Consider the following 14,063-nt stretch of genomic DNA (forward strand, 5'->3'; position numbering starts at 1 on the left):
AGGAGTATTGAATGACAGCTTGAGCCCCTCCTCCTGCTTTCACAGTGACAGGAAGGGAGGGGAAACAATATGCATACTGATTATCCTGAAAGTCAGACAAGGTCCCGTTCTCCAAAAAACCACCTGTGGGAGGCAGGGAGGGACGCACATCTGCCACCTTCCTTTGCAACAGACATGATGTCAACTGAGCAACGTCAGCCACTGACCACCAAGTGAGCCTGTCCATGAGATGTCCAAGCTTCACACAGCCCACATTTAACAAGCGTGTGTGCAAGCTGGCGGGAGATAGTGCTCTCTGACCTGCCATGTTTTCTGGACAAAGCGCTAGAAAGTAGTAGGACTCCCTCTTCTTCGCTCATGCAGAACAGGTGCTTGCCCAGCTGTCCAGTACTCTTATGTAAAGCCTGTGCAGTGTCTGTCTAGCTCAGGGTGTGGTGGTATAAGAGCCTCTGGGCCACTTTCAGGCAGGGAGTTGCCACTCCACCAAACCCTGACCCTCCTCCTGCAGAAGCAGCGAAAGGACAGCTGCTGAAAGCCAATACTGGCCCCACTGATAGAAGTTCTCCAGCATTCCCTAGACCTCCCAAACGATGCCTCCTGGTAGCTCAAACACAATCATCCTGCGGCACAAACTGGATGGGGCATTGGGGCTCCATCATTATCCAAAATTGTCCATCTGTTGAACAGCTGGTAACACCCATTACCAAATAAACAATCTGGATGACACTCTCTACATTATACCCTCTCAATTCTTATTAATGAAAACCTCAGTGCCAAAAGAAATCCTCAAAAACTTGAGCCTGGCCCAGACCTACAGTAAGTCCTCTAGGAGCCCCCTGCCACAAACTGGCTGGAAAGGCCTCAGACCTACCCCAGTTTTCCTTAACAGATGATGCCTTAACATACAAATGTAAACACTCCCCAAGAGCCCAAACATCCTCCGCCCACTTAATAAACACAGTGACATCATGCAACAGCAGGTTGACCCAGCAATCCTGTAACAGAACATCCAACAAAGCTTCCCTGTAAGTGGTTCAGTCGCTGAACAGTAAAACTGCCCAGAGACTGAACTACTATGTCTATCCTCGTTTAAAAAACTGACCTTCCCAAAACTTCCATGTCAAACTAGTGTACAGCAAGAGAGAGAGAGAGAGAGAGAGAGAGAGAGAGAGAGAGAGAGACCTAAATTGACTTTTTTAATTTTTTTATTACATTTTCGGACCACGTCTGATCTACAGAATCGTGTTATCCCAATTTTCCTGAAGACAGTTGTGTTAGTCCCCGAAGTTGTTATCATTCATGCATAAATAATTAGGCTTATAGGAAGTATTCTTCAAAATTGTTACAGAACGGAGAGTATGTGTCAGAGACGTTCATATAAATGCTAGGGGGAAAAAAGCAATAACGTCCAACTTACTAAGAAATGCGACTCGACTCGTCATTAGTTCAGGGCATAGTTTACAATGTCCTCCTTCAGCCGTCCAAATTTTGTGTAGTCCCCGCCCTGCCAGCCTCAGTCAGCGCAGTAGTTTTTCAGCTCCACACGATGTTGAACTACAGAAATAACGGAAAGTAGGAGAACAATACATAGCCACACTGCAACAGCAAGGACATGAGGTCACCTTCGAAAGTAACACATTCCAAGCCGTTGTAAAAAATAATAATAATATTTTTAAAAAGGCTACAGACGACATACCGGTAAGAATAAATATAAAACTATTTTTTCATGTAGAACTCATCTCGTTTTCTGCGTGTTGCTTTGCTGCTTTAAGCTGGTATAGTAAACCTAGATTGGACTGTTTGCTGCTAAAATAATGTTCTTCGTTATGGGATGAATCTTAAACTATCTAGGATGCGAAATACATATAAACCACACGCAGGCTAGCGTGGTCACAATATTGCTACAGTTTCTAACCAGAGATTACACGCTACGACTCTCATGTGGATGGAAAAGTACGCTAGCATGCTAGACAGGTATTATGAAGGAGTCTATTAAAATGTCTTTGACCATTATGTCGTTTTTAATTATGTAATTAATGAAAAGATAAAAGAACGCATGGGATGTGTATGACAATATGTGTTCTCGGTCACAGAAGATTACGGAAGTTTGTTGAACTGTACTTCAATGACTTGGATTGAGATGATTTTATTAATGTGCTCATCGTTGCTCTGCTTTCTCCTATGCACAAGTATCTGATGCCTTATAGATCAAACAATGAGATATATTTTGAACGTGCTATAGAAATAAATGATAAGCTATTGAATAGATCTTGAGTTTTTCCTGAGTAGAAACAGTAGTGTGGTTTGTATTTAGAATGGACAAGAACAGTATAGGGCCTATCTCAATGTTATATTCAGTATTTTAAATGACTGACTAGTCATGATATACCCTGAAGTATTCTGCGTATATGAAAAAAACGAAACAAAGAACAGTTACTTTTATTACACATATGCCAGAGTACACTATCCAACATCTAGGTGGCCACAGAAATATGTTTGCACTGGGAGAAGGTGATGGTAGTGCTATTTTATAACATCAAAGTCAGTGTGTTTATGTACAACAGGTCTTCAGGGAAACATTGTCCTTGACACTCACAATGATGCAGTTGTTCTACATTTTCTTTTGGGACATATCTTGGACAAGATTTGTACCCTGGGACTGGGTGTGAGTCAGACATACATTGTCTCTTTTGGGTTGCTGTTGAGCCTGGCGACATTTCCTGACAGGAAGGGGGCAGACACAGGGTCATGAAGACTTGGCAGCTCACTAGAGTAAAACACTGAAACAGAGGAATGATATGTTGGTCAAATCAACAGTCCACAGCCACATTAAAGCAAGGTTTTTGTTCTGTGCTTATGAGAAATCGTGCTTCTCTTTCACTTGTCAAGAGTTGTTGGTTTAATATAAGTGAGGGAATTATTGAAGCTTATGGGGATGTCCCATACCAAAACAGAATTAGACTACACTGATGGTGTCTGATATGGAGGCTGAAGTCCATAGGCATTCACAGGACGTTACGCATTTCTCAGCTGTACGTAAACATCCCGCTTGCCCCAGTCTGTTTTATATCCTTCCTCCCCAAAGTACAAGCAACAAGTTATTTCCACTTAGCTTGCCAAACTAAGAAGGCTGTGTGTTTGTCCAGTTCAACACAACACACAAAATTAGAAGCCATGGTGTCCAGGAAACAGATATGAAGAGTCCCTCTCATGTCGTGACTCATGAAAAGTGGAGACGAAAGCTATGATGATGGTGTGCAGCCGACATAGGGTAAACACGATTTTCATTTAAGCTTGCCATGAAATACATATCTTTTCTCATTCTTTGTGCATGAAGTTATCTTTTGAATAAGAGTCGAGGTGTTTGGGCATATTTGGATTAGAACACAGGACACAAGAAGTTCTGTATTTATGCCACATATATACACTTCTATTTCTACAGTCAAAATAGCAGACACATCTTAAGCACAATCGCCTTGGTGATGTGTTTAATAAAAACAGCTGGGTATCTTCACAGTGCAAATGTTTATCCATGTGTGCTTCTGGATATTGAAGCAAAAGATCTCACTGCACTAAATATGTATGCTGTTGTACAGTAGATTAAACATGTACCCTGGATATTTTCGGTAGAAAATAATGCCACGTTATTTGAAGACAATTGCATAAATGTCTGCAAAGAGAACATAATTACAGCTTATTTAGCAGCAATTATCAATTAACAAATATTCTTTCAAAATAGGTTCTGTCCAATGTTTGGATGCCGATATACCCACACACAAAGGGGAAATAACTGTAATTTGGTCTTGAGCGAGGCTGTGAAATGAAAGGCATTGTTTAGAATTTCGTAAGCTGCTATTTGTTTTCAACAGGGGCTATAATTAGCACACACAGCAGTGTTCTGTGTCGCTAGAGAAGGTCAACAGTTGAAGGGGTTGGAGTCAGGATAGCAATGAAGTTTCATTTAAAATATAGCGGGGATATGAAATAGCTTGTGCAATTAACGTTAATTGTGTGAGCACTCCTATGAATGTACAGCATTTATATGAGTGGTCTTAACGCTTGAGGCCGCAGCAGAGTGCGGGAAAAAGGTTTTATTTATTTTCTTTTTTCAGGGGCCCATACTGAAAGGTATTGCTGAGAAATTGCGTCATTGTGGCTGGGGGGGAAGTCAACAGGGGCAAGAGAGCTTTTGTAAGCAGTATGCAGGAGGTGAACAGTGAATTAAACAAAACTGGTACTTCCAATATATGAGTCACTGCAGATATGACATATACAGGCCATGACTGTCCTGTATACTATAATATTGTTGAGTCACACTTTCAACTTAAGTGCGGTCCATTTATGACCACACTGCACTGTAGAAAGAAGGAATATCCATTCCCACAAGCCGGTTTAGGGTTGACCAACCAAAATTATAAACATGACCGATAAGCCATCAAGAACCACAGCACTCCATTACACCACCTTCATTAATAAATCAAATAAATGGATGCATTGTACGATCCTTTGAAATGATCTGACTGTTCCTGCATTAGACAAGGTCCATGTGGGAGACTAACCTCCTTTATTTTGTAATGGAAGAAAGAATCTATGTACTTGGCATAATTAGCGATATTTGTGAGAAGGTAGAGGACCAGTTGAATGCAAAGTTTTCAAGGTAGAGCCTACATTCCATATGGTAGTAACAAAGCAATGGTCAAAAACATCAGAAAGAAGCAGTCACAACAAATGAGTGACAAGCCCCAACTAATGTAGCACTGCCCTTACAGATTCCACATGTCATCATATTACAATTACAGAGCAGATTTCCTAGTCAGCTAGCTGTGGGAACCTGCTTTCATTGATGTTCTGAACTAGACCTCAACGGTCGGAAAAAAGAAAAATGTATCTGACCATTATGCGTGCTTATTTGATGATATGATGTTTATTGGACACCGCAAAGCTAACCTATTCGCCTCCATTAGAATGGATCATAAATCTGCTGCGCCACACGGTTATATTATTCAAAATACTGATAACTGAGTTTGCATGTTGACCAAATTTAATGATAAAATATTTGAGCAAAAAACAACATCCCTAATTACAACGTTTATTTCACTCTCCACTGAAGAGACGGCATTTCTTAAACAGCAGTTGTTTCACTGTCACGGAGACCACAGCATCTGGCAGATTCATTTGGAGCCACTGTGGCCCGCCCGGCTGAAGTTGCTGACGTTGCCTTTCCCGTCCCCACAGGAGCCATGATTCCCCTGACGGAGTTCCGCCAGTTCTCGGAGCAGCAGCCAGCTTTCCGTGTGCTGAAGCCATGGTGGGACGTGTTCACGGACTACCTCTCGGTGGTCATGCTAATGATCGGAGTGTTCGGGTGCACCCTGCAGGTCAGTGCCACCACTGCGGGCTTCCTCAGGCCCGGTGTGCAGAAAAAAGAACCCGCACACACTGGGACCATCGTCTCTCGAACGTCTGTGAAACACACCCCTGAGTATACCAGAACTTGTGTAACATCAGGTCGAGGTGTCTAAGGCCTGTACTCAGTCCACGTTTGTCTTTACATATGACTCACAAATAAATGTGAGTCCTTCTTTTTGTCTTTTCAAACGAAGCTTATTGAGGTCAGGTCAGGTCAAAGCATTTTCAAAACTTTGTGAAGACAGGAAGTAAGTAACTTGTATTTATGTAAGATTCAAACTTAATTGATTGTATTGAGGCATGTAAAACATCATATTGCACAGTTTTAAAATAATATTTCTGTTATTATAGATAATTAATGAATGTTTCTCAGACACTAATAATTCTCAGCTTTGCAGCATGTGATATCTTCAAATGTAATTGCATTTTAAAATATATTCTACAAGAATAAATTAAATCACAATCCTGTTCATGTAAGTGCCGTGAGATTTATGGCAGCACATCACCTTTCTACTTCCTGATTAAAATTATTTGAAAGGCCATTCAGAGGTAAAGGAGACGTTAGTCTGCTCTTATTATACACACACATACAAATATAAGTTTTATACAAACAAAATACGTGACACCAGAGAAAGTGTCCTGCCGTTACTGAAGTCACAAACAGTACAGTGTTGACGAATGAAAGCCTTGCTGTGTGCTTGGAGTTGAAAAGTGGAAAGGGGTGGAAATGAGTGGAAAAGGGGGTGGATTTTAAATCATTGCGCTATGTACTCAGTCCCGCTAACAAACAAACATTGATTCCAGCTCTCCAGGACACAGTTGCTTTGCCCCTGCTTGACTAGCTGAAGCAGGTGGAGCCTTGTTTGGTGCTTCTTATCTTCTTAACACAAACACCCTCAGCATATTAGGGTGGGAATATCCCCTGTTCTCCCATCAGAATTGCTTTGAGAAATAGACTGTTAAAATACTTTATTACAGTTAATAAAGTATGTTCAAAATCTGAAATGCAGGACATGAGATTGCCCACAGGTTTAAATCTTGAATGGCGGCCTCGTCCAAACAGCCATTATTGTTCTAATTAATACTTTTTCCTGGGGTAACGGAGCTCCATAGCAAGTTAGATTCAAAGATGTAAACATGTGCTTATCTGTGTAAATTTATTGCTACTCAAAGTCACACTGTGTGCAGTATGTAGCTGTTTAGATGACTTAATTGCATTTTGGTACATCTTGTATCTACATCGACTGCACATCTTGATAAAGTGTGTTGAGGTTGAGAAAAGTACATTTTTGCCGATCATATCTTCTGGGGCCCACTCAGCGGATTATGGCTTTCGCCCCTTGCCCCTGAAACCAGACAGTAATTAGTACATTTTCTATTATAAGTGGTCATTCATCCTCAGGAAGTAGAAGTGTCAAATAAATCTGCTGCCTGAATCAAACGAATGACTGCATCTGAAGTTCTCTCCAAGCACTACAGGAAAAGAGTTCAAGTGCATATCCTACTTGAAAAGCCAAAATTGTATTGCTAAACAACCAGCAATTATTTTAGATTATTTCAGTTTTTAATTGCACCAAATTACAATAGTCTTTGTTAGAGCTCAGGTAGACCAAACTGAAAATTACAAATGTATTTAAAGAAACACAACAAGTGATTCTGGTGGCAGAAATGTGGTGGCTGATTAATGCAGTGAGGCATCTCGCATGAACTATCAACTGAACCAGTTATTAAAGTAAGAGTTACTCCTACTCATGTACATTTTTGGTCAAATTATGGGGTCTGTATTTCACTGGACGTTCCTAGCCGTCCCCTCCCTCTCTCAGGGATAACTGGGCTCTTTTAGCATGAGAAAAAAGATAACGAGAAAGAACAACTTAAATGAATGATTTGTTGTGGTGGTATAGTTTGTAGGTTGTTCTTTTGTGCTTACATAATTTTGTGTGGTTTTATTCATCACAAAACCTCAATTCCTTGTTGCAAACTCCATACAGGATTTGGATGGGCTCCTCCTTTCCTCTGTCTTTTCCATAACAAAGGGGTTAAATACTTAACCAATGAAGGCAATCTTTTCTTTTTTTCTTTTTAATTAGTTATTTATTTACTTCTATATATTAATTTATTTTTGCTTGTTTGGGAATTATGTAGTATATTGTGTTGGTTCCTATTAAATAGTGTTTCAGGGGGTGAATACTGTGTGTGTACATGCATGCTTTCATGCGTGTGTGTGTGCGCGCGCACGCATGTGTGAGCGTATACAGGAAGTGTGTTTATGTATAGGTATGGCTTCCTGTAGAGATTTTAACAGCTGTAGCATTAATTGGTCATACCCTGTATGAGCCAAAAGTCAAATTCAGGCCACAGACTCAGTTGAACATTGGTGTTTGCCATATATGCAGCTATTTTAGTTGGGATCACATTGGCTTGAACATAAATCTCTTTATGGGTAAACTTTAAGATAAAACGTTAGCTCTGTATATCAAAAATTAGTCATACCTATTGAAACCACATTAATGTCTTCTACCTCACCAGTCAGACTCACACAGTTCATATCTTATCTTTCTCTACCTGACCCCACTACATTGTCTTCGTTTTTATATTTATTCATGACTGTCACCTCAATACAGTGGTGCTACCTCTCTCAGTAAGTATTCATTTGACAAGTTCATAGCACCATTCACTGAAAGTGTTAGATATACAGCTCAAACAATCCATCTGCAGGCTTTGATAGAGACAAAGGGGTGAGGGGTTTTCTACCTCTCTGAAAATGTATAAAAGGTAAAAATGTGAAAATTTCTTGTAATTTCTGTTTTGGTGATTTGCATTGTTCAGTGTTTATTATTCTAGTAGAGATACTTATACATTAGCAGTGTTACAAATTTGTTTTTATTTATGTAACACCATTCTCTTTTCCATTATATTTTAGGTAATGCAAGACAAAATTATCTGCCTTCCAAAAAGAATGCCTGTTGTGAACCAAACAATACCGTCGATAAACCAAACAGAGGCCTCGGAGTCCACATTATCTCCTACAAACACCTTGCCAATTGTCCATGAAATGAAGGGTTTAAAGACCGACCTGGACCTGCAGCAGTACAGCTTCATAAACCAGATGTGCTACGAAAAGGCACTGCACTGGTACGCCAAATATTTTCCCTATCTGGTGCTCATACACACCCTCATCTTTATGGTGTGCAGCAATTTCTGGTTCAAGTTCCCAGGGTCCAGCTCCAAAATAGAACACTTTATTTCCATCTTAGGTAAGTGCTTTGATTCGCCTTGGACTACCCGGGCACTGTCTGAGGTGTCAGGGGAAAACCCTGAGGAGAAGGACAACAAGAAGAACAGTGCCGCTAGCCGGTCCAGTCTTAACATTGCCACTACGGAAGGCAATCTAGAGAAGTCACAGTCTCTCAGGTCCATCCCGGAAAAGCTTGTAGTCGATAAGCCTGCTGCAAGCGCCTTGGACAAGAAGGAAGGAGAACAAGCTAAGGCCTTGTTCGAAAAGGTAAAAAAATTCCGCCTCCATGTTGAAGAAGGAGATCTGCTGTATATCATGTATGTTCGTCAGACTGTTCTTAAAGTTCTGAAGTTTCTCTTGATCATTGCCTACAACAGTGCCCTGGTGTCAAAAGTGCAGATAACTGTTAAATGTGACATGGATATTCAGGACATGACCGGATACAAAAACTTCTCATGCAATCACACAATGGCTCACTTGTTCTCCAAGCTGTCTTATTGTTACTTATGTTTTGTTGGTGTTTATGGATTCATATGTCTTTACACTTTGTACTGGTTATTCTACCGCTCTCTCAAAGAGTACTCCTTTGAGTATGTTCGGCAGGAGACTGGGATTGATGACATCCCTGATGTAAAAAATGATTTTGCCTTCATGCTGCACATGATCGACCAGTACGATCCTCTTTACTCCAAGAGGTTTGCAGTGTTTCTGTCTGAAGTAAGTGAGAATAAACTGAAGCAGCTGAATCTGAACCACGAGTGGACCGCAGAGAAACTGCGGCAGAGGCTGCAGGTCAATCCAAACAACCGGCTGGAGCTGCAGCTCTTCATGCTCGCTGGCCTTCCGGACACCATCTTCGAGGTGATCGAGCTCCAGTCCCTGAAGCTGGAGATCATTAATAATGTTACAATACCGGCCTCCATTGCCCAGCTCGAGGACCTCCAAGAGCTCTCCCTTTACCAGTGCTCCCTCAAAATTCATAGCGCTGCCACGTCCTTCCTGAAGGAGAACCTGAAGGTGCTGCGGGTGAAGTTCGATGATGGCAGGGAGTTGCCCCATTGGATTTATAGTCTGCGCAACCTGGAGGAGCTCCACCTGATTGGCTCCTTGAGCTCTGAGACCTCCAAGAATATTATCCTGGAGTCCCTACGTGAGCTGAAGTCCCTCAAGATACTGACCCTGAAGAGCAACTTCACTAAAATCCCCCAGTCCATTGTGGATGTGTCTAGCCACCTGCAGAGCCTGTGCATCCACAATGATGGCACCAAGTTGGTTATGATGAACAACCTGAAAAAGATGATCAACCTGACCGAACTGGAGTTAGTGCACTGTGATCTGGAGCGCATTCCTCATGCCGTGTTCAGCCTCGCCAACCTGCAGGAGCTGGACCTGAAAGAAAACAATCTCAAGTCCATTGAAGAGATCCTCAGCTTCCAGCACCTGCGCAAGCTCACCTGTCTCAAGTTGTGGCACAATGCCATCACCTACATTCCAGAGCACATAAAGAAACTGGGTGGCTTGGAGCGCCTCTACTTCAGCCACAATAAGATCGAGGTCCTCCCCTCTCACCTTTTCCTCTGTAACAAGCTTCGCTACCTGGATCTATCCAACAACGACATCCGCTTCATCCCGCCCGAGATCGGAGTCCTCCAGAGCCTCCAGTACTTCTCTGTCACTTGTAACAAGATCGAGAACCTCCCAGACGAGCTCTTCTTCTGTAAAAAGCTAAAGACTCTCAAACTGGGGAAGAACACTCTGTCACTGCTCTCACCAAAGATTTCATACTTGGTCTTATTGACGCACTTAGAACTCAAGGGCAACCACTTTGAGGGTCTACCAGCAGAGCTGGGCTCCTGCAGGGCTCTGAAGCGCAGTGGTCTTGTGGTGGAGGATGCCCTCTTTGAGACACTGCCTTCAGATGTTAAGGAACAAATGACTGTTGAGTGATCCTCGACTCTCTCAAAAACACCAAATATCTAAATATGACAATCCTAACTGCTGCATTGTAGCAGTTACACCTAGTTTATACCTTTCAAATAGTTTTATTTACTCATGTGTCATTTGGGTTTTTTTTTTGGGGGGGGGGGGGGTTTGTTCGGACATTTTTTACTTGTATCATCTTTTGAAAATGATCAGTCATTTTTACAAAAACCTTGAAACAGACATAGCCTTATAGTTGTATATAGTTGACTTAAGCTAAATAGAAAGGGAAACATTTGGTAAAAGGAATTCCTGTTGTAAGGCTTAGGTTACTGATGCACTCAAACAGAATGTGAGTTCTTGGTAAATGTTTAATGTTCACTATGTGCGTGGTGTAGTCTGCACAGCTTAAGACAAATACTGTGTCACACTGGATATGTTTGTTTCAACTACAGTTCTGTTCATACAAATGTTTTTCTTGTTATTTTGAATCACCATATTCCAAATAAGGGATTATGCTTATCTAGTGGTCCTTTACTGATGTTACTACTCAAACACAATATTTCTCATATTACTGCTGCTACTACTCCACAATCACACTTTCAATAAAGCAACACAAGTATTATATACGCCATGGTGTACAATATGCCTGTCTTTGAAATGATTGAATTATTAAAATATATTATTGATATAACGTCTGGTCTTATATGGACCTCACCATACATTTGCACTGTAAAACTACTCAAAACTACTCTATCTGTATTCATTCAAGACCTACAGTATATGTTTGTTGTCAACAGTTGAATGTGATTACATCACTCTTTCTGTTTTAAGGCTTTTTAAGAAGTTTGTTCACATATCTATGTGCGGAACATCACGCTACAACCATTGGACAATCAGCGATGCTGCTTTTGTTATTAACCGACTACCTGATTGGTCATTTGCTCCTCTGACACTCCCAATGCAAATTTTACTCCAGGCCATGTTTCAATATCCATTGTGATAATGGTCTATTTGGTTTACGGATGAGACAGAGAATATAATGGAACTATGATCCCCGCTTCTCAGGTTGTTATTATATTAAGCTAGCACATTACTGATTGTTATGCTTTATGTTCATGTTCAAGACAATCATATATCCCTGCAGCTATTGATTTGTCAGTCTGTGATTCATTCATGACAGTACTGTACAGAAACATTCCCAACACCAAGGGCAGTATTAGCAGACATATATGGGATTGGCCTTGTAACCTAAAGGTCACAAGTTTGATTCTCAGGTAGGACACTGTTGTTGTACCCTTGAGCAAGGTACTTAATCTGCATTGCTTCAGTATATATCCAGCTGTATGAATGGATGAAAAAAAGTTGTGTAAGTCACTCTGGATGAGAGTGTCTGCTAAATTCTTGTAATGTAATTTATTGCCTTGCAATTTAAAATCAAACCATATGATTGCCAAAATGTCTACTGTCTACCCTGTACTGTATCTATTTGGCATGCTTTTTTCATATACTGTAGAAAATTGAAGGAATAAACCTTTATTTTTAGAAATCTTATGGACTGAGAGGTAAAGTCATTCATATATATGTGAATTTAATTTTGATTTTACAGAGCAGAATAAACAATGCTATTGGGTTAAAGGCCAGCATTTCAAACTTTCTTTTGCAAATGAAGACCAAGTAAAATAATTACATTTATGTTCCCCCCTATGGTCCCTATCTCCCTAACTGTCCTATAACATTTTCTAATTAATATGCTACATTTGAGAACTCTAATTTCAGTTGAAATTCAGTTGAAGTATTATTCCCCATATCAATATATTCAGACACATCAAGAACACATCCACAGTTTGCATTCCATTGCTTGTTTATCTAACATGGCTGTGTGTGACAAACAATTTGTGTCATATAGTAATACGTATATATTGTATATGTCATTTTGCCTTTTGTATGGTGTGAGGCTTGGTTTCCACAGTTGTACAGTACAGCTGTATATGCATTCTTGGTGGTCAGTGGACAGAATGACTGGATACAAAAGTTAAAATAGCAGATCATTCACTGCAAGATCCTATCACTGTGTGTCGTTATTCAATAACTGCGACTAAATGAAGCCCAGTTTGTTTTGCTGGCCAGTGTATACAGGTCAGCATATACACACTAGCCTTGAGACATTGCACAAAAATCCACTGCTGCTGTCCTGGTGTGTTCTCACATTAAATTGTATAAGCTAGAGGAATTAGAGAAATACTTGAAGCTGTTGCTAGGTTTCCTGACATGAAAGCAGGATATAGTTGATGGACATACAATGGAATTAAAAGTAAGGTGATTCATACATAGAGTAAACCTCTATGTGTGCTAACCACAGCACACATTTCCAGCCCTGTGATGCCAGATTTGGGGTCGTTCAGCCTTTACTGGTATCTCTGGGAAAGAGTAAATAGGTCCTTGAATGTTTACCTTATACCCCTAAAAATCTTGATTAGCTATAAATAGGTCCTGGGAAAAAATCTAGACGTGACTGTCTGAGCTAACATGGATTTTAGCACATTTCCTCCAGATTTCCTAGTAGAGGCTTTGAGTTTGGCAACCATTTGGCATTCAGTACAAACATGTCACTAATTGTAGTATTTGATAATTGTGTAAATGTTCATCAGTGAAAAACAATTATTTTTCTAATAAAAATGCATTCATTCTTACTCGAATAGTCTTTCAACTTAGCTTGTAATGTTTTCCATTTTGACGGTGCAAGACTGACAGTTTTTTTGTGCTGTCAGTTTTCATCTACTGACAAGTTATTCTTGTGCAGCATAAATTAATAATTTCACGCCCACTCTTCAATATTGGAGCATCACACTAATTTGGGAGCCAACATACACAGGCACGTTATCTGGATCTTCAAGTTATCCAAGAGGAGGTGCAATATTAGAATGAGATGAGGGAAATATCTTCGCAATGTTGCTAAAGAGTACAGTGTGGGAAGTCAACAGTGTTCGGTATGAAGAAGAAAACAAAGTATGTATGCAAAAAATAGCATTAAAGGAGACATAGGCAGAAGCTGGCATAGAAAGAAACAATTAAGGTTCTAATGACGTCCTGCTTACTGTTTATTTATGTGATTATTGGTTATTAACTCAAACTAAGATGTACAGCTACATAATGAAAATAGTATGTTTGAAATAGCTGAATGAGAGAAAATCATGGATCTTTTACTTAAAGCATCACTATGTAATACTGTTTTACTTGTATTTGAATTTATAGCAGAACCTATGTAGTGTGCACACTTGAGACATGGCAGTTGTTTTGAACCTTGCAGTGTTTGCAACTTACTTTACATTATTTCAGCCATGTATTTAAAGTTATTTTAAGCTAAATCCCATTTCTGCATTGTGTGTTTTTAATCTTTACACAGAAAGGTCAGGTTTGCATGCCTAAGGATGCATACTAATTAAGTGTTAGCGCTTATAAGCATAAAAGCACAGTACCTGGAAAATTGGACACT

The 14,063-nt window shown here is 40.2% G+C and overlaps 1 protein-coding gene across 1 annotated transcript; it reads left to right on the forward strand.

Annotated features, from left to right (window-relative positions):
- Positions 1-1,345: 1,345 nt before the first annotated feature.
- Positions 1,346-12,119, forward strand: lrrc8c (leucine rich repeat containing 8 VRAC subunit C). The gene is made up of 3 exons (XM_064330551.1): positions 1,346-1,698; positions 5,236-5,378; positions 8,333-12,119. Exons 2-3 carry the CDS (start codon positions 5,241-5,243, stop codon positions 10,592-10,594), a joined length of 2,400 nt encoding a protein of 799 aa, XP_064186621.1. The 5' UTR covers positions 1,346-1,698; positions 5,236-5,240; the 3' UTR covers positions 10,595-12,119.
- Positions 12,120-14,063: the final 1,944 nt, after the last annotated feature.

Source organism: Anguilla rostrata, chromosome 4 (assembly GCF_018555375.3).
Source record: "Anguilla rostrata isolate EN2019 chromosome 4, ASM1855537v3, whole genome shotgun sequence".
In the NCBI taxonomy this organism is placed as follows: Eukaryota; Metazoa; Chordata; class Actinopteri; order Anguilliformes; family Anguillidae; genus Anguilla; species Anguilla rostrata.

Bases quoted from the DNA above. Each gene is read 5' to 3' on its own strand.
- lrrc8c (XM_064330551.1), top strand. From the start codon at position 5,241: ATGATTCCCCTGACGGAGTTCCGCCAGTTCTCGGAGCAGCAGCCAGCT. The intron at 5,379-8,332 runs GTCAGTGCCACC...ATTATATTTTAG, and splicing joins TGTTCGGGTGCACCCTGCAG to GTAATGCAAGACAAAATTAT.